Below are 22,443 nucleotides of genomic sequence, written 5' to 3'. Positions count from 1 at the left end.
AAGGGGACCCCACAAACCTCCCTGGTGCTGGGGGGACACATGGGGACCCTGCAAAACTCCCTGGTGCTTTTGGGGGACATGGGGACCCTGCAAACCTGACCAATGCTGGGGGGGGACACATGGGGATCCTGCAAACCCGACCAGTGCTGGGGGGACACATGAGGACCCTGCAAACCCGACCAGTGCTGGGGGGACACATGGGGACCCTGCAAACCCAACCAGTGCTGGGGGGGGACATGGGGACCCTGCAAACCTGACCAATGCTGGGGGGACATGGGGACCCTGCAAACCTGCCTGGTGCTCTGAGGGGGACATGGGGACCCAGTAAAAGGGAGCGCACCATGGGCACAGGGCTGGGCTGTGGGTGCTGCCCAAACCGTGCCCTCCACTGCTCCGTGCCTCAGTTTCCCCACGAGTCCGCCCTGACCGTGCTGTCACCCCCACCCCGACCCCTGGTCCCCTCCCAAACTCCTGCGTGTGCGGAAAGCCGGAGCACATCTGGCCGGGAGCGGAACGTCGGGCCGCGGCTGTGCCAGTGTTTGCGGACCGGCCTCCGAAAAATGTGCAAGAGCAGGGTTTTCCCCCGAAACCCGCCACAGATTTTCTTTGCGGGCGGGGGCGAGGGCGGGGTGGGATTCCAGAGCTGGGAGCAGGAGGATTAATAAATAAACGAGGAGCGGAGGCGGGAGGGCCGGGCGGGATGTGCTGACGGGGCCGCTGGCCATCGGGGGGGCTGGTTTGGCGGCTGTGGGGCTGGGGGTGGCACGGGGGGGAATGGGGGGCTGGGGTGTCACCCCTGCTGTTGTCACCCCCTCCTGCCCCGGGGTTGTCACCAATGGGGTCGTGGCAGGATGGTGTGGAGCCAGCACCCACCGACTGGGGCAGCCATGGACAGGGTGCTGGGGACACACAGGGTGCCTGGGGACATGTGGCCCCATGGATATGGATGCACAAGGTGCTTGGGGACATGTGGCCCCATGACAGTGATATACAGCGTGCCTGGGGACACATGGCCCTATGGACAGCCATGCACAGGTTGCCTGCGGACATGGGCCCTATGGCAGTGATGCACAAGGTGCTTGGGGACATGCGGTCGCATGGCAGCAATATACGGGGTGCTGGGGACAAACAGGCTGCTTGGGGACATATGGCCCTATGGACAGCGATGCACAGGGTGCCTGGGGACATGGGCCCTACGGCAGTGATGCACAGAGTGCTTGGGGACATGCAGGGTGCTTGGGGACATGCGGCCCCATGGCAGTGATATACAGGGTGCTGGGGACAAACAGGCTGCTTGGGGACATATGGGCCTGTGGACAGCCATGCACAGCGTGCTTGGGGACACGCAGAGTGCTTGGGGACACACAGCCCATGGGCAGCCATACACATGGTGCTTGGGGACATGTGGCCCCATGGATGCCAGTGCACAGAGTGCCTGGGGACATGTGTGCCCACGGACATTGATGCATAGGGTGCTGGGGACACACAGGGTGCTTGGGGACACATGGCCCCATGGATGTTGATGCACATGGTGCTTGGGACATGTGGCCCCATGGACAGCCATGCACAGGGTGTCTGGGGACGTGGGGCCCCATGACAGTGACACACAGGGTGCCTGGGGACATGCAGGGTGCTTGGGGACACATGGCTCTATGGACAGCTGTGCACAGGGTGCTTGGGAACATGTGGCCCTATGGTAGTGATGCTGAGGGTGCTTGGGGACACATGGCCCTGTGGACATCCATGCAGAGGGTGCTTGGGGGCGAGTAACCCGATGACAGTGACACACAGGGTGCTTGGGGACACGCAGCCCCTGGGCAACCATACACACGGTGCTTGGGGACAGGTGGCCACATGGACATCCATGTACAGGGTGCTTGGGGACTGTGGCCCTATGGCAGTGATACTGAGGGTGCCTGGGGACACACAGGGTGTGTGGGGACACGTGGCCCCATGGTCACTGATACACAGGGTGCCTGGGGACACGCAGGGTGGCTGGGGACAGCCGGAGCCGCAGCCAAGCGCAACAGTCAGCCAAGCACAACAGTGGCAGCTGCAGGGCCGGGCGGTGCCGATGGCAGCTCCACAACGTCACCGTCACCAGCTCCACAACATCACCATCACTGGCCACCACCCATCCCATCAAAGGGGCCATTGATGGTTGGGAGGGGGAAGAAATGCAGTGCCCGCACCTGCCTCAGTTTCCCCATCAGCCCCGGTGGTTCATCCCCAGCTCGCACAGCAGGTCCCTAAAGAGATGGGACACTGGGGACAGGCCGGGGTGGCAGCAGCTGGAGGGGACACGAGGACCAAGAGGATGCACAGGCCACCAGCGGCCTCCTCCCAGTAAGGAAGTGGGGCAGACGGGGGTCTGGACCCCCCTGACCCTGCACCCAAGTGCTGGGAAACATGTAAAATAACTTGATGTTTAAAACTTTAGGTTTACTTAAAAATAAATTTAAAAAAACTCTTAAAAATAAGAATGAAATAATAAATAAAAATAAAATAACAAAGTTTACCGTTATTGGGACTGATCCTTGTAGGGGGGAGGATTTTCTCCTGTAATAACTGGCTCATTCTCTGCTGAGATGAGGATTTCCATTCCCTAAGATGCGCTTCCCTATCGCCTTTTTCTGCCCCCAAAATCCACCCTGGACCAGAATGGTCCCTTTGCATTGGGGGCTCTTCCCCAGCTCCCATCCTGCTGTGTTTGCACCAAAACCCAGACCGGTGCAGATTCTGCTGTTCCCCGGTACCTCACGGTGTTTTATCAGCACGATATGGATTTAATGGTGACGTATATACAGGGGCTGTTGTGACGATCGCGACCGTTTCATACAGAATTATCCACAAAACCGCAGCGAGCGCTCAGTCCGGCCCGGGCAGACGCTGCGCAAAGCTCCATATCTTCCCAAACTTCTCTCTCCTGAGATTTCCAGCTGAGAAACCAAATGCAATTAAGAGAAAAATACACTGTGGGGCTACTTTCTGCTCCCAGCCCATAGGTGAGGAGGCTGCAATTAGAGCTGAGCTCAAACTTCATTGTTTGTTGCTTGGTGTTTCAGGAGCCACAAGGTTTCTGGTCTGCGAAGCACCCGTGAGCTTGTTTTACACCCCCAGGTTTGGAGCCGGTGGCGTCATCGCGGTTTTTCTTTCAATCTCATTGGGTTAAGAGCTACACCCGAGAATAAATAGCATTGTCTTTGTAGAACTGAAAGTCGGTTGTGCTTCCGTCCACCCCCGGCTGCGCAGACATCGAAACCTCCTCCTGCTGTTCGCACAGAGCTGGTTGCGCTGCCCGGTTCTGAAGAAATGGAGTCAGAGTTCACTGGTTTGGGGTTTTTTTGGTATTGTTAGCGATGGTGATAGATTAAGACATCTCAAAGCACCTCGTGATTGAGAAAGGAGACTTTATTTACATAAAGTCATCTGAGTCGTTGCCGTCCTGTGGGGAGAAAAGACAAATCAGGATGGTTGTGCATGTGGAAATGGAAAAAAGAGTGTTGAGCAGGACTGCGGAATTGCCATTTCGGTACAAACACCACAAAATCGGACCAAATAACCGCACAAGCAGAGCTCTGGGGTGGGAAGTTTGCAGTTTGCTGGCCCTGCAAAGTGTCACTTGGCAAAGTGTCACTTCTGGGCAACTGCACTGGGAGGAACAGAGCCCAGGATGCCACCAGCAGCACAAACCATCATCCCACGGATCCTGAGCTTATTTCTGAACCGGGAGAAGGAAAAGGGCTGGGAGAGGAGACCCTGGCACAGCACCTGCACCGGGTCCCTCCCCAGGATGTGTCACCAGCCGGGCCGTGCCTGTCAGGAGAGCTCAGACTTCAAGCCGGTTCAGATTTCAAAGGGGATCTGCACGCCAAGCAGGAGGAAAAGCACCAATTCTCCAAACCACACACTGCTCGGAGCAGTTAGGCAGGGACTGGGGTAAATAAGGTGGGGTTTAAACTGAGCCTCACTCCTGGCAGCTCCAAGATCTGTTTATGTAAGGTCAATATTAAAGATGTGCTCCAGCTCTGGCAAAGCAGAAACACATCCAGGTGCTCTTCTAACTTCACCCTCCCTCCCAGCCTCCTGTCCTTACACTCCTGTTTATTCCTTGTTAAAAATCTGCATTTTTTTCCCCTTCCTCGAGGTATCAAGGTGACACGTGCGGGTCACGGGTACCATTAGGGAGACGCAGGTTATACCCAAACAGCTCACGAGGAGACAAATCACTTTGGCTCTATCTGTTCTTCCAGTGGGGTGCGAAGGAAACCAGGACCACTCGTGGTCAATGGGGCAGAGTCCAGTTGAGGCCTGAATCTAGTGGAGTGTTCAGGGGTCAGTGCTGGGACCGGTATTATTCAATATATTCATCAATGACTTGGATGAGGGAATAGAGTGACTGTCAGCAAGTTTGCTGGTGACACCAAGCTGGAAGGAGTGGCTGACACTGGAAGCTGTGCTGCCATCAGAGACCTGGACAGGCTGGAGAGCTGGGCAGGAAAAATGTAATGAAATAGAACAAGGGCAAGTGTAGAGTCTGGAATGTGGGCAGGAACAACCCCAGGTTCCAGTGTGAGTTGGGGAACGATCTGTTAGAGAGCAGTGTAGGGGAAAGGGAGCTGGGGGTCCTGGGGACAGCAGGGTGAGCATGAGCCAGCACTGGGCCCTTGTGGCCAGGAAGGCCAATGGGACCTGGGGTGGGTTAGAAGGGGGTGGTCAGTAGGTCAGAGAGGTTCTCCTGCCCCTCTGCTCTGCCCTGGGGAGACCACACCTGGAATATTGTGTCCAGTTGTGGCCCCTCAGTTCCAGAAGGACAGGGAACTGCTGCAGAGAGTCCAGCGCAGCCACCAAGATGCTGAAGGGAGTGGAGCATCTCCCGTGTGAGGAAAGGCTGAGGGAGCTGGGGCTCTGGAGCTGGGGAAGAGGAGACTGAGGGGGGACTCATTCCTGGGGATCAATATGGAAAGGGGCAGTGTCAGGAGGATGGAGCCAGGCTCTTCTGGGTGACAACCAGTGACAGGACAAGGGGCAATGGGTGCAAACTGGAACACAGGAGGTTCCACTGCAAGAGGAGAAGCAACTTGTTGGGGGTGAGGGTGTCAGAGCCTGGCCCAGGCTGCCCAGGGAGGTTGTGGAGTCTCCTTCTCTGCAGACATTCAAACCCGCCTGGACACCTTCCTGTGGAACCTCAGCTGGGTGTTCCTGCTCCATGGGGGGATTGCACTGGATGAGCTTTCCAGGTTCCTTCCAACCCCTGACATCCTGGGACTCCGTGAACTCCACACATATTTCCAGCAGCACAAGCTCACAGAACCAACGGCGCCCTCTCAGAAAGCAGCTCCGGCCTCCAGGGAGGTGACAGCGACATCCCCCGTGTCACCCACAGCAGGCTGCACCATCCCCATCCCATGTGGAACTTCAGCCATCTCGGAAAGGTTTCTGCGGGCACCAACTGGCTCTCACCTGGTTAGAAGACATGTTCTCAGCCTTCATTAACGACGAGTAGCTCCTGGAGAGGAAATGACATTATCCTGCATGATATGTTTGCAAAAACCCACCAACAGAGACGCCTTTTTCATAAAACACGACCGAGTACTAGAAAAACAACATTTTCCCTTTCCGAGCTCAGGCAGGCTGGACAAATATTTGCTTATCTCATACTCTGGGGCTAATGAAAACAAGCAGAGAAAGGCCGGGCGCTGCACAGGCTGCTTCTCCACAGCTTTCTTCAGCAATTACCAGCTCGATCATGCCAGGAGGTAGAAAATCTTGACTCTGGGGGATGGCCAAGGGGACAAGGTTAAATAAGCAGGCAGGGCCCTCGCTCTGCAGCACCCACACACCAGCTGGTGCCTTCTCTCCGGTTTAGTTTGCTTCTCTAATCCCTCTTTTCTCAGCTCTACACATGTAGAAGTGTTCAGGAAATCCCAGCGTTTCTTCAAATTCTGGCTTCACTGTCATTTATAGATAAACACGACTTAATAAAGCCTAAAAGTGAGATTTTGGGACGCTGCATGGGGCAGTCAGTACTAAGGAACGAGCTCAGACGTGCTGCGGCACAGAACGGTCAGAACGACATTTCAAACCATCGCCCATTCTGTGGTTACAGGAGCGTGCGACCGAGGGTTCCCAGGTGCTTTGGTTAAAATCAGGGATGCAAAAGGAAGCTGGAGAACTCTAAATAAGCTCAGTGTTTTGCAAAGCTGGAAGCGATCGCTCTGTCCCAGCGACTCGCCCAATTTCACCCAGGTTAGGGACAGGTTTCAAAACCACACAGTCCGTCCTTTCCACGAAGCTTTAACCTCCAGGTTTTCGGTGAAATGAGGCAAATGCGTTTATTCTAAAGACAAAGGGAATCGCTGGGCCGTGCAGCCGCCTGTGCCAGCTGAGCACTGAGTGACGCCGATTCAACGGAACCCGCTGACCCGCGACTCCCTCGCAGCGCCAACGGGAACCGCAGCGCTTGGCACAACAATTTAACACTTACCGAAGTTCCTCCAGCTCTTTCTTCTTCTTCATCTCTTCCTTTTCCTTCCTCTTCATCTCTTGGATCTGGGCTTTCTTCTCGTTCCTCTCCTCCCTGTCTCGAGCTTCCTTCTCAGCAGCCAGGTCTGGGAAACGCTCCACTTTGGTCTTCTCCAGCCGGTTCAGGATCTCGTTCACCTTCTTCTCCACCGTCAGCATTTTCACCTTTGGAGCGCAAAGAACTATGATCCTTATTAAAAAAAAACAACAAAAAAACCAAAACAACACCCAAACTTTGATTCCGGCGCTCTCTCCACGGAAAGCAAACGCCCCATTTCCACTTCACGCGTGGCTGAATCCCACAAAAACAGCCGCTGGGGAAAATCTGCCGCCGAGGCCCGTTCGGCAAGTTGTGTAACAGCAAAAAGAGGCAACTCCCAGCGCCTGGGAGCATGGAGCCCATGAGCTGGAGCGTTTCTAAGTACGTAAGCGTTAACGTTTTGTTTCTGGGCACAAAGCTCAACAAAGAGGCCAACAGAGAAGACGGGGTCTCTGCAGAGCGTTTGGGGAGAGAAGCTCACGTGGTCATTGCTGACTGTAAGACTCTTAGCATTTCTTGCCCTGGTACAGACCTATTTTTGTCAAACAACTGCATCTTTAGAGCATCTTCTCTCCCAGCAGCCAATTAACCAAAATTTAAGCATAATATTATCTGCGGACACTAGGTCAGGCTTAGGAATAGCCTGGCTTAGAGGATGGACTGCCTGAGCTTACTGAATTATTGGCTGAACTGTTCCTTGTGGAGCTTGTTTAGGAACTACTCATACAGAATTCGCTTCATTTAAGTTAATTTGCTCAGCGTAACTTCTGCGAGCTGTGAAGCTTCGGCAAGTAAAAAAGGCCTCAGAGTCTTCAAGCTGTGGCCCTGGATGTAAGCAAAGGGACAGAACTGCCTCCAGCAGTTTTGGCTGCTCCTAAGAACTTATTTTCTCCAGCTCTGGGTGTAAAATAGCAACTGAAGGTCAGGACTTTAACTGACAGCCCACCTGATGAAAATCAGAGTGATTTGGGTTGGAAGAAACCCTCAAGATCATCAAGTCCAACCATAAACCCACCCCTGGCACTGCCCCATGTCACTGAGAACCTCATCTATGTGTATTTTCCACCCCTCCAGGGATGGTGACTCCAGCACTGCCCTGGGCAGCCTGTTCCAATGTCCCACAGCCCTTCGGGGAAGAAATTGTTCCTAAATCCAACCTCAACCTCCCCTGGCGCAACTTGAGGCCGTTTCCATCATCCTCTCACTTGCTACTCTAAGAGATGCGATGAAGAACGGGGAGACCCAGACTCTACAGTAATTTGCAGCTGGCCTGGAGTGATGCCCAGGGGGTGGGGACTGGATTGTAGGGGTAGAATTGTCCATGGTTTTTCCACCTCTTCAGGAGGCACCAGCTCGAGCTGCTCTACACTGTACCTTGTGAATAGATTGTTTGGTCTCTGCTACAGGAAACCTCAGGGACAACGAGCTTCCCAACAACTGCCTGTGAGCCGATGCAAAGTGACGGCTCGTACGCAGACAGAGATGATTTCGGTGGAGATAAATTCAAGCAGATAGCACAGATTAGCACGTGGAATCGTTGGGTATGCACAGAGACCCATTGGCTACGTGGGGCTGCATTTGCAAACACGAGGCTGACGCTCAACCATGGATTTTCAGGTGATGTTCCAAACATAGGATCTCTTTGATATTTCAGGAGCGGATGATTCCTTGGCTTTAGGGCAAGCGCTGAAAACGATCCACCCAGTTCCTACCGCAGAAACGTTCCAGTCTGTAGCACTTACATCCTTCTGCCTGTGGAAGCCGATCTGCCCCACGTCCATGTCCGCCGTCTTCTTCAGGTTAGTCCAGGGCGTGTACACCACGTTGACGTTGTTCATCTTGCAGCCTAGGGGAGACACAAAGGGAAACGTTTCCATTCTCTCCCCACTGAAAGAGGTCGCGAAGCCTCCGGCACGCATGGAAACGGGCAGTAATTGCTGCCACAAACATTATGAAAGGAGAAAACGGAGAAGCCCTTGCAGTGTTAGAACGAAACAGAAAACCCTGACATGGTTTTTCTGCAGCAACACGAGCGCTGCGGCAGCGTTAACGAACTCCAGATGGAGAGCGTCCTTGCCAGCAGAGCGATTGCCGCGGAAGGGGGGCCCCAAGGTGCTGTTCCAGAAGAGACTGCGAAGCCTCCTTGGCTCAGACAGCAACAGGGAGGCACAAACAACTTTGGAGATTTCAAATTCCTCTTTACAAAAGCATAACGCGACTTCTGCTTCCCGTAAGACCCGCAGGCACGGGCTTAACGCAGAGGGAACGTCACAAAGGTCTGATCCAAAAAACAGGCGCTTGAGCGGAGCAGAAACACTCGCCCCGCGCTGATCTGCAGGGAATCGGCCTTACCCTGGATGCTGTTTGCCTTCACTAGGTGAGCACAGTCTATCAACACTTCTTTGGGAATGTCATCCACCGTCTGGCCCTGCGGCAGAGCGAGGAGAAGTGAGCAGGGACCGACAGACACGCGGAGACGCGCCCCGGCCCCAGAGATCCGCACCCCGCTTCTCTCAAAGGTGTTCTCCATGTTTTAGCAGGGCGATGGTTCTCGGACACACACATGGTGTCAAGCAGAAATCAACTGTTCTGCTTGGCCACAGGAAACTTGTCACTCCCCACCCAGGTTATTTGGGAGTGGAGGGTGGCAATTCAGCCTCCCCAAAACGGGAGTTACCTGCACCCTCTGGGAGCCCCATGGGCTTTGCATAAGAGAAAAGACGGTCAGATGTGCAATAATCGCTCCAGAATCTGCAAGTGCAGCTCTTACACAGATGAATATGAATGTTTTTAAGGATACACGTCAAAGGATCACCTTGTGCAAGCGAAGGTACACGTGCGCGGAGGACAGTTTATCCACGTGGAACCTACAGAAGAAAAGAGCAGCACATTTAACAGAGATGGCGATCTGCTTGGATTTCTAACCAGGAACAACACAGCCACTCCACAGACAACAAAATCATAGAAACGGTCAGGACAGATGTGTTTAAAAGCCGGTAAAGGAGTCAGGGCCGGTCCTTCAAGAAACAGCACACAAACCCCCTTTCCCCTCCTTTGTTTCTGCTTGTTCTCCAGACCTGTTCTAACTTCACCGTGTTTTATCACCTATTTTTTACGCCTCTGTGCTGATCAACGCTCACTCCAGCCCTGCAAACCTCCACGGACAGAGCGGGGGAACTGATCTCATGTCACCTCCCAACCTTTCTCAACACCGTTGTCTTTATAATGGGATTTTTTCCTTCCTGTTGCAAGACACAAACCCCTCAAGCACCAACATAGGAACTCTCACTTGTACCTCCTGAGCCTCCTATCCCGATTCCACTGGACCCCTATTAGACAAAATTAAGTCTAAAAGGTGCCAGATACATTAGGAGAATAATTCCCAGGAGGCTTCTGCACAAGGACCTACGATATTTTGTTGAGATGGCGCTAGGATATGAAAAACCAACGTGGATTATGTCAGTGTGGGCAAAAAGGAAGGAAAGAGATGGGGAAAAATAACTGCTCAGGGAATTTGCAGATGAAACTCAAGGTCACTCCTAAATAACAGCAACACCTTAAATTACACAGCGATAGGATGAAAATGAATGTGATACTGCTACAGCAGCGTGTTATCCGGCTGAAGGACAATCCCTTTGGCTAGAAAAGAACACAAAATATTCCCTTGCCAGTTCACAAAGCGCTGACAAACCACCCTCTGCAGAGGGTGAGTTACCAGCCATTCAGCTCCAGTTCTATGACACCACAGCTCAAAGGGCAAACGAAGAACGAGCAGCACAAGCTGGGGGGATTGTTGTTTAGAACTCAGTAGCAAAGCAGAGGGCAGCAAGCGCGGTACCTCTGCTCTGTGCAATAGTTCCTGACTGCAGACTCCTCCACGTTCAGGGACTAATCCAGCCAAAGATGCTGCTAAAAGGTTTGGAACTCCCTTTCTCTTGTTCTTCTCTTCTGATGGCATCTTACTGTCCTCTCTCAGCGTTCTGGGTTTGCTGCTCCGTGCAGAGATGCTCTTGCTACACTCAGATGCTCGCTCGCACAAACATCAAGCTGCCCCCACTGATGTCTGCCCGTTTCCCCAGCAAACTGGTGCTGACGTCCTGAAACTCTGATATCTGTGTGCGGAGTTACTGCTGCTGCACAGGGAGAGATGTGGGAGTGTGTCTGGAAACAAATGGACATCCATGCAGCAAGCAAGGCTGCATCGAGCTGATCCAGACCACAACTGAACGGTCACTGAAATGCCCTTGACCACACAGAATGGGGAAGAAAGTTGACGAAGCAAGAAGAGAATGGGGAATTAAAGTGGTTTGTGGCGAGACGTGGGAGGTGATGGGCGTCTAAGATAGAAACCAATCCTGTCTTAGCTAGAGAAACGTGGGCAGCGCATAACCTAAATATAATTACGCAGTATAAATAATGTAACTACATAATCAGCAGTTTAAGACCATATAATCTGATCAAATTTTGCATTGAAGGGCTTCAGTTTATACTTCTCACAGAGTTGTTGGAGTCCCGCAGAGAGAAACCCCAAAAAGCTTAAGAAAGGGAAGAGATCTTATGATGAACCAAGCAGAGGGTTGAGATGCAGGGGGATGAAATGTTTAGGTTGGAAAAGACCTTTAAGATCACTGAGTCCAACCATAACCCAGCACTGGCACTGCCCCATGGCCCTGAGAACCTCATCTCTGTGTATTTTCAACCCCTCCAGGGATGGTGACTCCAGCACTGCCCTGGGCAGCCTGTTCCAATGCCCCACAGCCCTTTGGGGAAGAAATTGTTCCCACATCCAACCTCAACCTCCCCTGGTGCAACTTGAGGCCGTTTCCTCTGCTCCTGGCGCTTGTTCCTGGGGAGCAGAGCCCGACCCCCCTGGCTCCAAGCTCCTTTCAGGCAGTTCAGAGATCCGTGGGAATCAAGAGCTGCTGTGGGTTGTTTGATCACTCAGCTCAGTTTTCCAGCGTGTTTCGGTACCTACCAGATATCTTCAGGCCAGCCGTACTTTATTAGATCTTCATCTGTGGGAATAAAAGTATCAATGAGCAAAGCTCGGGATCTCACCAACAACAAACCCGGTGAGCAGGAAGGGAAAAGGGTTTTAACTCCGGTGTGGCAGAAACAAGGAGGGCAGGAAGCAGAAAAACCCAGATTACACCTCACTTTACACCTCACTTCCACCCCTTTTGCATTTTGAATTTTTAAATGAAACTATGTTTCTTCAAATAGATTTCTTGGGGGGAGAATTTCAGGGCACGTCGCCAAAACTGCTCTTCCCTGGGTTTCATATCAGCTGCCAACGTGGGAACGGGAGACGCGGCAGAACCGTGACCTTCACCTTGAGGGAAAGGATGAGAAACCTGCGGACTGTGAATCACTGTGGAGGGGGGAAAAGTCCGAGCTCAGCAGGGACACGGTCGATCTGCGAGAAGTTATCAGACACCACCTGAAAAAATGCTACTTATTTTTCCTAGAGAAGCTTTTTTCCCCACTTTATTTAGCATTTCAAGGCACTCACGCTGCCTAGAGGATTTATGGAATTTATCCTAAAGCAGTGGATTTCAGAGGGGGAAGTCAGGATTACTTGCAAGGGTAGCCAAGTTTTCAAAGAATATATCGAATTAACACATAGAATGATATCCTCTTTCAATATGACCTTAAATCCCCACAAATCACACCCAAGCCGATCATTGCGTTAACGTACTTACTTTCGTACTTGTCTTTTCCCATGTAAATGGTGTAAACGGAAGGAACAACTGAGGGAGAGAAAGAGGGAAACAAATCAAAAGGGGTTTGGACAAACTCTGCGAGGAACGACGCACACGCTCCAGCCTCCGGCACAGGGTTAGAATTAAAATCACCCATCCCACGTTCTCCTGGGGCCAAAGGAAACTTTGCTTGTGTTTCCTCCATGTTTTGTCCCAAATGCTTCAAAGGATTTTGGAAAGCGGCGTTTCCCAACCAACCTGCAGCACCACAGGTTCGCATTTTCCATCCACTGCTGCAAACAGAATTCATGGTGGCATTTCTAAAATAACTCACCAGTACTGTGTAAATTAAGGACCAAGAGCAAACAAACGAAGCACAGGTGATCAAATCTGCCTCCAGCAAGGACCCTTTGAAAATACAGCGTCTAATCTCCTATTTACAAAGTCATTAAAATAATTAACACACTTCGGTTACGTGTTACAACTCTGGCAGCGCAACCACGTGGGTACAGACCCGGTCCTTTCCAAAGAGCTTTTACATCAGAAATCAAACATCACAAGCACAAAGCCCAGAGAAAACTTGTCAGTGTAACGATGAGGTAATAAATATAAAAAATATGACAGGATTATATGCCTGTGGGAGTTAAAAATTGGGAAAAAAACCACCCTGGATATGTAGGAAGGTTCAGAGAACGTGAGATCATTGTGACTACAGGCGCTACGCATAACATAAAATTAAACGATCAACGATAAAGTTGTGTTAGTGATGGTTCTGTGAAAATGAAGCCACCCTGCCAGAAGAGCAGGGGAACACAAACAGAACCAAGGAGGATTTCACTCCAACTTGTAAGATTAAACACGCGCCAGATCTGCGTAATATTCTGCTTCTCGTCGAGCTCTCTCTGGCAGCAAAACTGATGATAACGTTTGGGAACCTCCTGTGCAACCATCATTCACAAATAAAGGAGATTGTTCACATCATTGAATGCAGTTTGTCTGCTCCTGGTAACCCCCAAGTTACCCAAATCTGCCCAGCATAACAGGCTCTTTTCTCCCCCAAAAAAGGGCCAAGTCGATGGAAATATCTGAACTCCTCACTCGCAGCTGCTGAGCAGCTGAAAATGTTTCCATGCGGTGTCAGGTTAAGCGATGACACAGCCAGGGTGTCTGTCCCTGGGTGCGTAATGGGCCCCAGTTTCCCTAAGAGAAAATAAAAAAGGTTTTCAACAAAACCCAAGAACAAATTTGTTTTCGCAACATTCACAAGGCCCTTAAGTCTTGCCTTCCCGAGGCAAATCAAAGAGCCAGGCAGTCAAATCCTCCTCATCAAGCAAATAACATCACCAACACTGAAGGAAACAATGTTAAAGATACTAGTTTGTGGTTAGAGCAGGCAAGGGGTAAAACCATACAGAAAACTTCACAAAGGGGGTTATACGTTGGTGAAATGACTTTGGGCAAATAAAAAAGGGACATTCCTCTACTACCGTATTATCACTCCATAGTGCAACAACCACAAGTTTGTGTGTGATGCTTCACAATATTTGTATATGGGCAAACAAAACAACCGCCTCCATTCAAGGAGAAATAATGAGACAGTTTACACATTCTGACTTTCCTCAAACTGCTGACAGAATCACACTCCAGGATGCTTTTCAGCCACACACAGGGACCGCTGCCCCTCAGGGACCATCACCAAGAGACTCCTCAGCTCAGCGAACCCTTCAAGCGCTGAAATGTCTGCAAGCTAAAACCCATCTCAGCCCAAAGCGGGATTTTTACACTCAGAATCCCAGAGTGTCAGGGATTGGAAGGGACCTGGAAAGCTCATCCAGTGCAATCCCCCCATGGAGCAGGAACACCCAGCTGAGGTTCCACAGGAAGGGGTCCAGGCGGGTTTGAATGTCTGCAGAGAAGGAGACTCCACAACCCCCCTGGGCAGCCTGGGCCAGGCTCTGACACCCTCACCCCCAACAAGTTGCTTCTCCTCTTTCAGTGGAACCTCCTGTGTTCCAGTTTGCACCCATTGCCCCTTGTCCTGTCACTGGTTGTCACCCAGAAGAGCCTGGCTCCATCCTCCTGACACTGCCCCTTTCCATATTGATCCCATGAATGAGTCACCCCTCAGTCTCCTCTTCTCCAGCTCCAGAGCCCCAGCTCCCTCAGCCTTTCCTCACACGGGAGATGCTCCACTCCCTTCAGCATCTTGGTGGCTGCGCTGGACTCTCTGCAGCAGTTCCCTGTCCTTCTGGAGCTGAGGGGCCACAACTGGACACAAGATTCCAGGTGTGGTCTCCCCAGGGCAGAGCAGAGGGGCAGGAGAACCTCTCTGACCTACTGACCACCCCCTTCTAACCCACCCCAGGTCCCACTGGCCTTTCTGGCCACAAGGGCCCAGTGCTGGCTCATGCTCACCCTGCTGTCCCCAGGACCCCCAGGTCCCTTTCCCCTACACTGCTCTCCAACAGGTCGTTCTCAGCTTACACTGGAACCCGTGGTTGTTCCTGCCCAGATTCAAGACTCCACACTGAAAGCAATAAAGAGGGTGCTCAGCAGGACGGCTCCTTACCGTGCAGGGCCGCAGCCCAGCGCTCCGCTCCCCGCGGTGGGACCCGGCCCCTCACAGGCCCCACACCGCCCGGAGAGGGAGCCAAGACCTCCAGCCGTTCTCCCCTCGCCCACTCACCGTTGGAAGTGAAGTAAAACACCATGGCGGCGGCTCCTCAGCCCGCCCGGCCCGGGCTCCCGCTCCGGCGGCGCCTGCTGACGGGTAAGCAGGAGTTGGGGGAAGAGAGCAGGGCGCATGCGCAAATTTTCTGGGCAGTGAAGCCGTTAAGAGCTGAGCGCATGCGTAACACTGTGCTGGCAAGTCATGAGGGCTATACACATGCGCTGTCCGCCCCGGCAGTGCTGGCACGCCGCTTTGCGCATGCGCAGTTTGCAATTTGACGCCACCCCTTGTGCGCATGCGCGAGCTTCTTGCAGCCCAGTATGCGTAAGAGCGGCTGAGGGCAGAGTTTATTTTAATTTCTTTTATTTATTTTTTTTTTTAAATGCATAGACGTAAGTGGCGCTCGGAGTGTTCAGCCTGGAGAACAGGAGCTGAGGGGAGACCTTCTGATCTCTGAACTGCCTGAAAGGAGCTTGGAGCCAGGGGGGTCGGGCTCTGCTCCCCAGGAACAAGCGCCAGGAGCAGAGGAAACGGCCTCAAGTTGTGCTAGGGGAGGTTGAGGTTGGATCTGGGAACAATTTCTTCCCCAAAGGGCTGTGGGGCATTGGAACAGGCTGCCCAGGGCAGTGCTGGAGTCACCATCTCTGGAGGGGTTGAAAATACACATAGATGAGGTTCTCAGGGACATGGGGCAGTGCCAGTCCTGGGTTATGGTTGCACTCAGTGATCCTGAGGGTCTTTTCCAACCAAAGCGATTCTGTGATTCTAAGTTATGAAGGACATACCCGTCATTAACCAGTTGGCATGACAAATGCTTTCTGACCACCTGCAAAACGAGGGGGACAGAAGATTAAGTGGCACATTGTTTAGAAGCGGAGTGCTTAGTTTATATTTAAATAATAATAGATGTATTGTCATTAAGAAACCAAACAATTATCACTAACTTCATACCAACCTTATGGTTGTAGACGTATATTAAAAATTTCCAAACGTTGTTATGAATATGCAATAATGATGTGAATGTAAGCAACGCGAGAGCATCCAGTTGTTGGAGCACTTATGGAGGATGATCCCCAGCGCCGATAAAATAAAGAATGCTGCTTAACAGTGCCAGGGTTGGGGTAGTGGTTGGACTTGAGGGTCTCTTCCAAACAACATGATTCTGTAAGGAGCAAAGGACACGAGCTGAGTTTCAGATCAGTTCCTCCCTTCACCGGGTGATTCCCTGCAGGCCCGGGCAGTGGAAACGCTGCCCTGTCCTCCCTGCCCCATTCCAGGCTGCGGGGTTTTGCTTTTCAGTTGCAATTAACCCTCGTTTGTGGACGATGCTCTTCCCGGCAGGGCTCTGATGGCCCATTGAAAAGCAAAAGCGCTGCCGAGCACCCCCTAAATGCCCCTTTAGCCTTTGCAAATGTCTCCGTATTCACCCCGTTCCCTCACGCGTCAAAGTTCCCCCCGGAGCCGCCGGGACCGCACGGACTACAACTCCCAGCAGCCCCCGCGCTCCCGCACCGGGCAGAAGCGGCGCTGTGCTCGCGAGGCACGCTGGGAGTTGTAGTCTCTCAGGGAGTGATGCGGCGAGCTCTGCTACCTGATTGGTTGGAAAGCTCAGAGGGCGGGCGCAAAGCGGCGCGCCGTAGTAAGACCAATGGCGATGAAATACACGTGAGTGACGGTTCGCTCGGCCAATGGTAAGGGGAGGGCGGGCGAGCGGGAGAAGGCGCGCGGGTTCGAACGCGCGGGAGCGATGGCGGCGCTGAGGTGAGAGAGCGGGGTCCTGGGGGGCCTTTGGGGGACTGTGGGTGCTCGGAGGGACGGGAAGTGATGGTTTGGGGCCGTGTCGAGGCGCTGGAGCATCGAGGGGTGCGGGTGGCAGAGCTTGGGGCGGTTCTGAGGCGCTGGGACGGGGGGTGGCTGGGCCCGGGGTCTGGTGTGTGGGTTGGAGGTTATGAGAGGGACGCCGAGCTGGGGTTTGGGGCGGTGCTGAGTGCCCCAGCCTCACGTACTGTTGCGGGTGGAGTGGGGGCTTTGGGGGAGTGCAGCGTGGGACAAAGGCCCTGGTGCTGAGTCAGGTGCAGGGGGTTTGGGGCACTTTGAATCACAGGATGGTTTGGGTTGAAGGGACCATTAAAGCTCCCCAAGTCCCCCCTGCCATGAGCAGGGACATCTTCACCAGCTCAGGTTGCTCAGAGCCCCGTCCAGCCTGGCCTGGGATGTCTCCAGGAATGGTTCAGCCACCACCTCTCTGCCCAACCTGGGCCAGGCTCTCACCACCCTCAGCACAATTTTTTCCCCATGTCTGGCCTTAGGTTGGGCCCTTTTTGGTGGGAGCGCTGTGGGGTGCTGGGCTAAGGGGCTGGTGCCCCAGTGGAATCTGTAGGAAACAATTATTTTGCGAATATATTAGGCCCAGGCAGGATCTCTTAGCAAAGCATATTTTAATAACGATTTTGCAATACCAGGTGTTCTACCTAAAGGCAGCCACACCTGATAGGGCAAAAAGCCCCTATTTATATCCCCCCCAAATCCCAGCTTCAGTTTCCCTCCCCTGTTCCCCGTTGGTTGGCACTGCAGGGTGTACAGACTACCTGACACATACAGTACCCTTCCCCTTATCAATATGGATTCCCGGTACTTTGGCTACACTTGTTCCTAAATTAACTTGTAAATCCAGGTATCGGTATGTATAAAGTTATCAGTGTGTATTCAGGGAAGACTGTGTTTTACATTAAGGATTCATAGTTTGATGTCTCTTGGTCCTTCACTCCTGGGGAACACTGGGGATCATCCTCCACAAGCGCTCCAATGACTGGATGCTCTTGCATTGCTTATATCCACATAATTATTACATATTAATTACAATTTTTGAAGATTTCGACGCACAATGCATCTATACTAAGAAAGAATTGATGATGTTCGTTATAATGGTTTAGTTTCTTACTTACAATATGTCTATTAATTATTAGTTGAATATAAACTAAGCACTCTGCTTCCAAACAATGTTTTACTTCATCTTCTGTCTCCTCTTGTTACGCAGAAGGATCTAAAACTTGAAAAATATCCCCTCATTTTGCGGATGGTCAGAAAGTGTCTGTCATCTCAATTGGTTAATTGGGTGTGCCTTTTACAACTTAATCACAACGTGCATTAATTTAGCGGCTTCTCTTCACCCCAAAACCATCATTGCTTTAACACGGGCAGGTTGGGAGGAGCCTCCCCCTGCTGGCAGATAATTGAATTAATAAAAATCATTCTTTATGTGGCGTTCTAGCAGTTTATGAATATTTGTTATTAGTTCCCTGAAATATGGGTATCTGGTTATTTTGGGATTTCAGTTGTGAGAAGTGAATATTGCGTGATAATTATCTCAAACTGGAAGAGATGGATTGAACAGGGGCAAATGTTAATGTTGTTTAATTGGTTCATGCATTAATGAAGGCTAAAAAAGTGGGGTTTGGGGTATTGGGCAAGGTGGAAAGTGGGAGAGGAACTCTAAAAGTGCGTTGTGTAAAGAGCTGCCTTGGCTGAGAGGTAAAAACCAATGTGAAATCCTCATGGGAATAAGGTGTCCATGGATATAGGCAGATTGCTAGGAGCACTGTGGAAGGGGGTTTGTCAGAGATGGAAAATAAAACGCGTTTCTCAATGATCCACCTCCAACAGCTTTAGGACCCGTTTATGATGAACAACTGGACGTGAGCTGAAGATCCTCTCTGTGTGCGCTTGTTTTACAGTTTGCGCTCAACAAAACGCATCCCGACGTTAATTTAGCCTCCGTCACGCTGTTTTCTTCCCAGCTCCCCACCTTCTCTTCCTTCTTTACTATGTTTAATTTTGGTTTTTTTACTATAAATCCTATTTCAAGCCATTAAAAGCGTGTTCTTGCAGGCGCTCTGCTGAGGACATGGCAGCCGTCACCCCCCGGAAAAGGAGCCGCGGTTCTACCGAGACCGATGGGTAGGTGAACTTTCATAATAGAAACAACCTAATTGCTACACATTGCATTAAAAGCTCTGAAGGATTTTAAAGAGCTGTTTTATTCTAAGTGGGAAAGATATTAAGATTGTTCTGAGACACATGCAGCATCACCTCATGTTTATTATTTAGTGACTTATGTTATTTTTTTATGTTGTATTGAGCATCTTGAGAGTTTTCATCTAATAGGCAGGGAAACTGACGCTAAAAATCTGTGGCATAGCATAGGGCAGTTAGATATACCTAAAAACTTATAGATTTTTTTTCCCCTAAATCTAGTGGAGGAGAAACTTTGGAGAAAAGCTGAGCTTTAAACCACAAAGCCCAGCTTGTTTCTCATTCTTTCCTACCTACCTACTAGGGATTTTTCTCATGCTCATCCCGTTCTTCCCCCACAAAACCATTCCTGGGAGGGGGTGTGAAGTTTGGGTTCTGAGTTCTGAAGGGCAAATTCCTGAGATAAAGCGGAAACACCTCGTGGGGTTTTGCACCAAATGTGGTACAACCGGGAACGGCTGAACGTGGTTTTAAACAAATGTTTTGTCTCCTCTTGGCCAACGGGTTCAGGAGCAAATCTGAGTTGGTGTGAAACAAATAAGACATTTTATTGTTCTCTTTAATCATAAATAGTGCCGATTTGTCCAAATTCCACCCGAAAGTGCTTAAACGAGTTCAGGCAGGAAAGCAGAGTTGCTATGGGAAGAAAATAACAGCGAGACAGCCTTAAGCTTTTTGATATTTGTATATGAAATAAATAACTTATGCTTTTTCTACGGATAAACAACATTTAATCCAATTCCTTAGTTGTATTCCTTAAACACGTGTTCATTAGAGCATAAGCAAAACAGCGCTGGGTGCGCGGGGGATTTGCTCTGCCCAACACGCACACCTTTTAACAATAAGAGGTGTGCTTAAATACAGTAAGGTGTTACATATCCATAATAACCGCAGGAATGCCTATACATATTCATAACCTTTCCCCGCTTCTTATGAAAATGAGTCTCAGATGACCATTTCCACAGTCTCCTCCTTGACACCCCCTGTTCGCCTGTGCAGTGGCACTTGGTGGGTTTGAGGAGGGGTCTTTGGATGAAGGCTCCTTCAGCTTCATCACAGTGAACTTTGTACCTTTGGCTCATTATGAGGCATTGGCTGGAACCCAAGCTGCCAAGTCGACCGAAACCAGACTACCACCCCCTTTTTGCTGTAAATCTTGGCTATCTTGTCCCCTCAAGGTTACAGGTGGTGCTGTAAAACTTCTTATCTCGGCATTCGGTGAGGTTCTGTTTTTTTCTTAACACAATGGTTACATACAGCTCTAAACTAGATATTCATTATGTGCCTTAAAGTGTTAGATCATTAGTAGGCCCTTATTATGTGGTTGGCTAAACCTTGAAATGTTAGTTCCCTCTATCAATATAACTTCATAAACAAGTTTCATAACTTTTTACATAGAGCTTAACCACCTTTTCCTTTTTCCAGGCTCAGAGCCCATGCCTCATTTGGTTCTATCTGTAAACACTAAACATCTTAGCACGAATCACAACTGCATTCCTCACATATATTTCGATGTGTGATATTTGTCATAGGGTGTATAACAGTATAGGCAACGAGGCTGAGTGAAAATTAAGTGCTATTTAAATAGAAAGGAATTGAAAAGCTCTCTGTACATGTCGTGTTTTGCTCCATGATTATTTTCACAGCTCATCCTTTGAGACTCCTGTGAAGAAACCGATGATGGGCTTCGCCCATCGTCCGTCTCCACTCAAGAAACCCAGAAATAATGGCTCTGCTTCTCCGATAAAATGGTCCTCGAGCTCTGGTGATGAGATGAAGGAAAACGAGCCCGTGGCAGTGAAGCCGGCGCTGCCGAGGAGGTTGGATATTTCTCCTCTTCAAGCAGCCTCCATTCCCGTGACCGCACAGAGCGAATCCTCGGGGGAATTATCCCCAAAAACGGCATCGTCCTACAAGCCCCTCATTCCCGTGGTGTCTTTTTATAGCAAGGAGAAGCGGTACCTGACTCTTGTGGAGAGGAAACAGCTGGGCGAGAGCCGCTTTTTGGGTGAGGGGAACAGGGGGGAAGGTCTCCCCGCTGCCAGCAGGAGCGAGAAGGTGAACGTGAGCAGGAACACGAGCATAAAGCCGCCCAAGCACGCAACCACCTCCAAACATGGCAAAACCCTCCCCAAAACGCTCAAGAAGGCAAAGGGAGGCGCCCCGGCTGGAAAAGCCACTGCGGAGAAGGAGAATGTGAATCCCTTAATTAAAAAGAAGATGGATTCGCCCTTCAGAGTGCTGAGCATGACGGTGAAGCCAGCCCTGAAACTCCAGCTGGGAGCTGCGTTCTTTTCTGCCAGGAAGAGGTCGCACTCCAAAAAACCCGCGGTGGACGCCAGATCTCAGCAAGAAAGCGATCAACCCCGGCCCCCGGCTGCTGCAAAGGCTGATTCGGCTGATAGAAACAAAGCTCTGGAGGCGGGTGAGGTGGTGAGGAGGGTTCCCGCACCTCAGCAGAAGGGAGGTGAAGGCGAGGAGGGTTTCACCAGGTGTGTGAATCAAGAGGGAGATTCGGCGTGTGAAGGAAAAGCGTCCCCGGAGGAAAGTGGAAGCACTTCGGGTGCGGGAGGCAGCGATGCCGAGAACGCGGTGAGTTCTCACAGGGATGTTGGGGTGACATGCAGAGCTCGCTGAAGCTCCAGTGGTTTGAACACAGGGTTTTTATTCAGATATATTAGTGGATTTTGCATAGGAAAGCTTCCACAGATTTAATCATGAAGGCACGTTGGCCAAGAGGCCACCAGCATCCTGGTTGATACCAGAAGGACCGGTGCCCGTCCCTGTGCTGGGCACAGTGAGGCCAAACCGTGAATCCTGGGGTAGTTTGGGGCTTCTCACCTCAGGGCTCAAAATGGCGGCCCCAGAATCACCTCAGGGCTCAAAATGGCGGGATCACCTCAGGGCTCAAAATGGTGGCGTCAGGGGTGCCAAAATCACCTGAGGGCTCAAGAACGGCCTTGAGGTGCTGGAGCGAGTGGAGAGAAGGGAACGGAGGTGGTGAGGGGCTGGAGCACAAGTGTGATGGGAGCGGCTGGGGGACCTGGGGGGTTCAGCTGGAGAACAGGAGCTGAGGGGAGACCTTCTGATCTCTGAACTGCCTGAAAGGAGCTTGGAGCCAGGGGGGTCGGGCTCTGCTCCCCAGGAACAAGCGCCAGGAGCAGAGGAAACGGCCTCAAGTTGCCCAGGGGAGGTTGAGGTTGGATCTGGGAACAATTTCTTCCCCAAAGGGCTGTGGGGCATTGGAACAGGCTCACTGGAGTCACCATCCCTGGAGGGGTTTAAAATACACAGAGATGAGGTTCTCAGCACATGGGGCAGGGACAGGGCTGGGTTATGGTTGGACTCAATGACCTTGAGGGTCTTTTCCAACCAAAACTATTCTACAACTCTAAAACTGTGGTAAATATCCATGAAGTTTCTGTCAGCTTCCCTGTCTCACCAGCTCTCTCTGTGTTACACTAATATTCCAT

General features: G+C 51.3%; 2 protein-coding genes across 2 annotated transcripts in view; one reads left to right on the top strand and one right to left on the bottom strand.

Annotated features, from left to right (window-relative positions):
• Window positions 1–2,765: 2,765 nt before the first annotated feature.
• CCDC25 (coiled-coil domain containing 25) lies at window positions 2,766–15,078 on the bottom strand. Its single transcript, XM_071807207.1, has 9 exons — window positions 14,954–15,078; window positions 12,268–12,315; window positions 11,541–11,580; window positions 9,381–9,432; window positions 8,918–8,993; window positions 8,308–8,411; window positions 6,488–6,690; window positions 5,464–5,509; window positions 2,766–3,445 (listed from the first exon to the last, which is right to left on the bottom strand). The coding sequence occupies exons 1-9, from the start codon at window positions 14,976–14,978 to the stop codon at window positions 3,416–3,418; spliced, it is 624 nt and encodes a 207-aa protein (XP_071663308.1). The 5' UTR covers window positions 14,979–15,078; the 3' UTR covers window positions 2,766–3,415.
• A 1,562-nt stretch (window positions 15,079–16,640) lies between these two features.
• The window catches only part of ESCO2 (establishment of sister chromatid cohesion N-acetyltransferase 2), a 21,739-nt gene continuing 15,936 nt past the window's right edge, over window positions 16,641–22,443 (top strand). The window contains exons 1-3 of the mRNA XM_065834768.2: window positions 16,641–16,699; window positions 18,827–18,895; window positions 20,617–21,562. Of these exons, the coding sequence (XP_065690840.2) occupies window positions 16,686–16,699; window positions 18,827–18,895; window positions 20,617–21,562 (1,029 nt within the window). The 5' untranslated portion in view covers window positions 16,641–16,685. The remainder of the gene's footprint in view (window positions 16,700–18,826; window positions 18,896–20,616; window positions 21,563–22,443) is intronic.

This window comes from Patagioenas fasciata, chromosome 3, assembly GCF_037038585.1.
Source record: "Patagioenas fasciata isolate bPatFas1 chromosome 3, bPatFas1.hap1, whole genome shotgun sequence".
NCBI classification, from domain to species: Eukaryota; Metazoa; Chordata; class Aves; order Columbiformes; family Columbidae; genus Patagioenas; species Patagioenas fasciata.
Note: the sequence above shows the minus strand (reverse complement) of the source record. Positions and strands in the feature narration are given on the sequence as shown.